We start from the raw sequence: 3,386 nt of genomic DNA on the forward strand, positions 1-3,386 counted from the left end.
TACCTCTCACACATGTGTGTATGCACACATTCACACATTGTTGCTCACACATGCATGTGCACACACCAATGTATTTACAAACATGTGCTTATTCACACACTTGCGCACACACGTATGTACGTGCATGGTGTGTGTGAGTGTGTGTGTGTGTATATATATATATATACGGTGTACACACCATGTATTCACACCCAAGCACAAACACACACCCACACACATGTGGGCACACTCACACACTCACATACACACTGTCTTGATGAAACCAAAATAAAATTTTGCCAGGACTTGAAGGTTTTCTTTACTTGGAAAAAACGCTGTGTCAAGACGGTTTGTGAAAACCCAGAAACTGATAGAGTCTGGTTGAGGCTTTCTTCTTCTGGTTTGTAGCCCCCGGGGAAAACAGCGGCTGGGCGGCAGTGTCTCTCAGTAATGACAATCTGGGGGCAGAAAAGCAGGGCGGTTGGTAAAGAATGCCGAGGGGCCGCACGTGCCTGCCCTCGGAAGTGCGGTCGCTCATAACTGACAGAGTCTGAGGGAGGACAGAGCGGGAGAAGGACGACGCCCAAGCCTCAGCACTCTCTGAGGACTCGTCCTCCCCAAACCATTAGAAATTTCTCACACGGAGGGCCTGCTGACCCGCGTGTGTGGTCACACAGCCAACCACTTGGGGATGGCTGAGCTCGGGGATCCCCTTCGTCCACATAAAACGCAAGTGAGATGGGGCATGTCTATAACCCTCGTGTTGGTTTCGGGTGGGGTGGGGATAGACAGACCCCCCTGATGCTCACAGCCCAGTCAGCCTAGCCAATCAGTGAACTCTTAAGTTCAAAGAGAGACCCTGTCTTGAAAACGATGATGGAGAGGGGCTAAGGGAGACACCCGATGTCAAACTCCGGCCACCCCACACCTGTGAACACACACACACACACACACACACACACACACACACACACACGAGGGAGGGGCCCTCAGCAGGTGGGGGGGATGGGTGGGAGCGGCTCATGCCAGGCCCCAGGTGGACCCCACCCGCAACCATTTACCTTGCACAGACTGTGGGTAAAAACACCAGGGCACCTCGGGGGATTGAGTCTGAAAAGCAGCACTGCCGGGAGGCGCACTCCTTGGGGCTGATGCCCGGGAACCCACAGTTCTTTCGGGTTGACACTTCCATGACACACTGCTCTGATTCTGGTCATGGGAAAAAACAACATACAAGGCTCTGTCAGGCTGGCTGCCCACTGAGGGCCACCAGTCCGGCCTTCCCAGAGATACTGGGCTTGCAGCCTCTGTGTGTCTCAAGGAACTCCTTAGGTTGGTATCTCTCAGGACAGTAATAGCTAGGGCCTGGCTGTCCTTCCCACAGAAGGGCACTTGAATGGGGAGGCCATCACAGGTGGGACTATCTGCAGAACCGGAACCTTGGGGGGAAAACCAGGTTACCCTTTTCTGACTCAGTGTTCAGCTCTGTGAAATAAGAGCAGCCCACTGTACCAAGCCCAGGAGAGGCTTGAAGACACTGATCCTGAAAGGGCCCTTGTACGCAGCCACACACCTACCTGGTCTTTTATATATAAAGCACGCTGAAGGGGGGAGCATTCCCCACCATGAGTGTGCCCTGAGGGCAAGGTCCGTGCCTGCGGTGGACACACACACAGATAGCCTTGTGCACGCTGTATTCACAGCTTGCCCTGACTTGAAACGCATTCCAAAAGAGCTGCTATAGAAGCCTCAACATCGTTCTTCATGTCTGAAGATGGTTTGCAGGGATGATAATGGCATCTTAACTGCTGCCTTCATTTCCTTCCTGAGGCTCCTTTGGAAATATGGTTTTAAATCTTGGAGGGATGGGATTTGGGTCTGCTCACAGGCAAGTGTAGATACAGGGTATGGGGGCACGGGGGAGGGGGGCGGATGGGGGATATAGAAGAGGCACTAAGGTTTCCTTTCGGTTGGCTTGGGCTAGCTCTAGACAAACAGCCAGGCTCCCAAGCACTTGCTCTAGACCTTGCCTAGCGCCAGATCCTGAGCTGACAGCTGGCAAGAAGACCCCGATCTCCAAAGTTTACCTTCCTTTGGAAGAGGTTGGAAACACCAGGGGACCCCAGGAACGCTGGAGTTAAAGCAACACCCTCGATCGAAGCACTCGTCACTGCTGATGCCGGAGAATCCACAGTTCTTTCTGTTTTTCGGTGTCATCCTGGAGCACTGGCAGGGGGCTGTGAATAGATCCATCCGTGGTCAGCCCTGCCCAGTGCACTATGTGCCTGCCCCAACCTGCCCTGGGACATCGGGAACCTCCTAAAATCCCATGGCCCAAGGAGTGACGCGGGGGTCTTATTTTGCTCATGTTAGAGCTGTCTGGCTTCCTCCGAGGAAACCACAGGCTTTTGATGAAACAACTTCATTTGTTGAAAAAAGAAAGAAAGAAAGAAAGAAAGAAAGAAAGAAAGAAAGAAAGAAAGAAAGAAAGAAAGAAAGGCTACACGAATCTTCTGTAAAGATGATGGGTGGCCCTGGGAATCTGGGCAGAGATCGAGGTAGATGATCAAGACGGCAGAGGGCAGGCCCTCCTGTCCTCCTGAGCAGGCTGACACCTGTGGGCATGGCCCTTCTGAGTAAGGGTCTCTGGGTGCACTTCACACAGCAGCACCCAGACTGCAGGGTGCTGTCTAGCTCCTTGAAAACTATCACCTTGCTTTTATCCTTTGAGGGGGCATATAGAGAAGCGCCACCTAGTGCAGGTGATGGAGGAGCTATAGCCCACCACCTCTCATTCAACAGGTTTCACCTCCCATCCTCGGGGTCGCCCATACACTTTTACTCACAAGGCTTCTGGCCCTCCACCAGAACACACAGCCCCAAGACAAGGGCCACTGCCAGGAGAGGGGCACCTCGAGGTCCCATGTCTGCTCCACTGTACCTGGGCAGCCCGCACAATGCCCAGCTCCCCACTGGCTGGTGTTTTATTGGCTCCCGTCTGTTTACTCAAGGGCTCTGATAACCACCCCCTACCAGTGGCCCCAGCTCTTTGGAAGCCTTTGTGCAGAGGAGGTGACATAGCTCCACGTGGAGGCCTGGAGGAGGTGGGGGGGGGGGAATACCTTGTGCAGCCACACAAGGCTTCCAGGCTGGGACAGGCAGGCCTCCATAAGCAGCTGCCCCCTGCCCGTGCCAGGCTACTGACGTGGGGGAATGGGCCACGTGTGCAGCTGGAGCTGGGTACTCTCAGGGTCACACCCAGGAAGGGATTAGCCATGCGTTACCCTGGATAAAGTTTGTGGCTATCATAGAGACAACTGAGTTTTTGTTTTGAAATATTTGGAGTGAGGCTATGTGGTAAAAGGACATTCCATCCTAGACTCTCTGGGCAGGGGTGGGGGAGAGCA

At 53.6% G+C, this 3,386-nt stretch overlaps 1 protein-coding gene across 1 annotated transcript; it reads right to left on the minus strand.

Moving 5' to 3' along the window:
* Window positions 1-273: 273 nt before the first annotated feature.
* On the minus strand, window positions 274-2,980 carry Tff2 (trefoil factor 2). Its single transcript, XM_005070871.3, is given in 5 exon segments — window positions 274-437; window positions 1,041-1,080; window positions 1,082-1,188; window positions 2,067-2,216; window positions 2,826-2,980. Coding segments are annotated over 5 exon segments (390 nt in total). The 5' UTR covers window positions 2,905-2,980; the 3' UTR covers window positions 274-423.
* Between the last annotated feature and the right edge of the window lie 406 nt (window positions 2,981-3,386).

This window comes from Mesocricetus auratus, unplaced genomic scaffold (assembly GCF_017639785.1).
Source record: "Mesocricetus auratus isolate SY011 unplaced genomic scaffold, BCM_Maur_2.0 Super-Scaffold_100027, whole genome shotgun sequence".
In the NCBI taxonomy this organism is placed as follows: domain Eukaryota; kingdom Metazoa; phylum Chordata; class Mammalia; order Rodentia; family Cricetidae; genus Mesocricetus; species Mesocricetus auratus.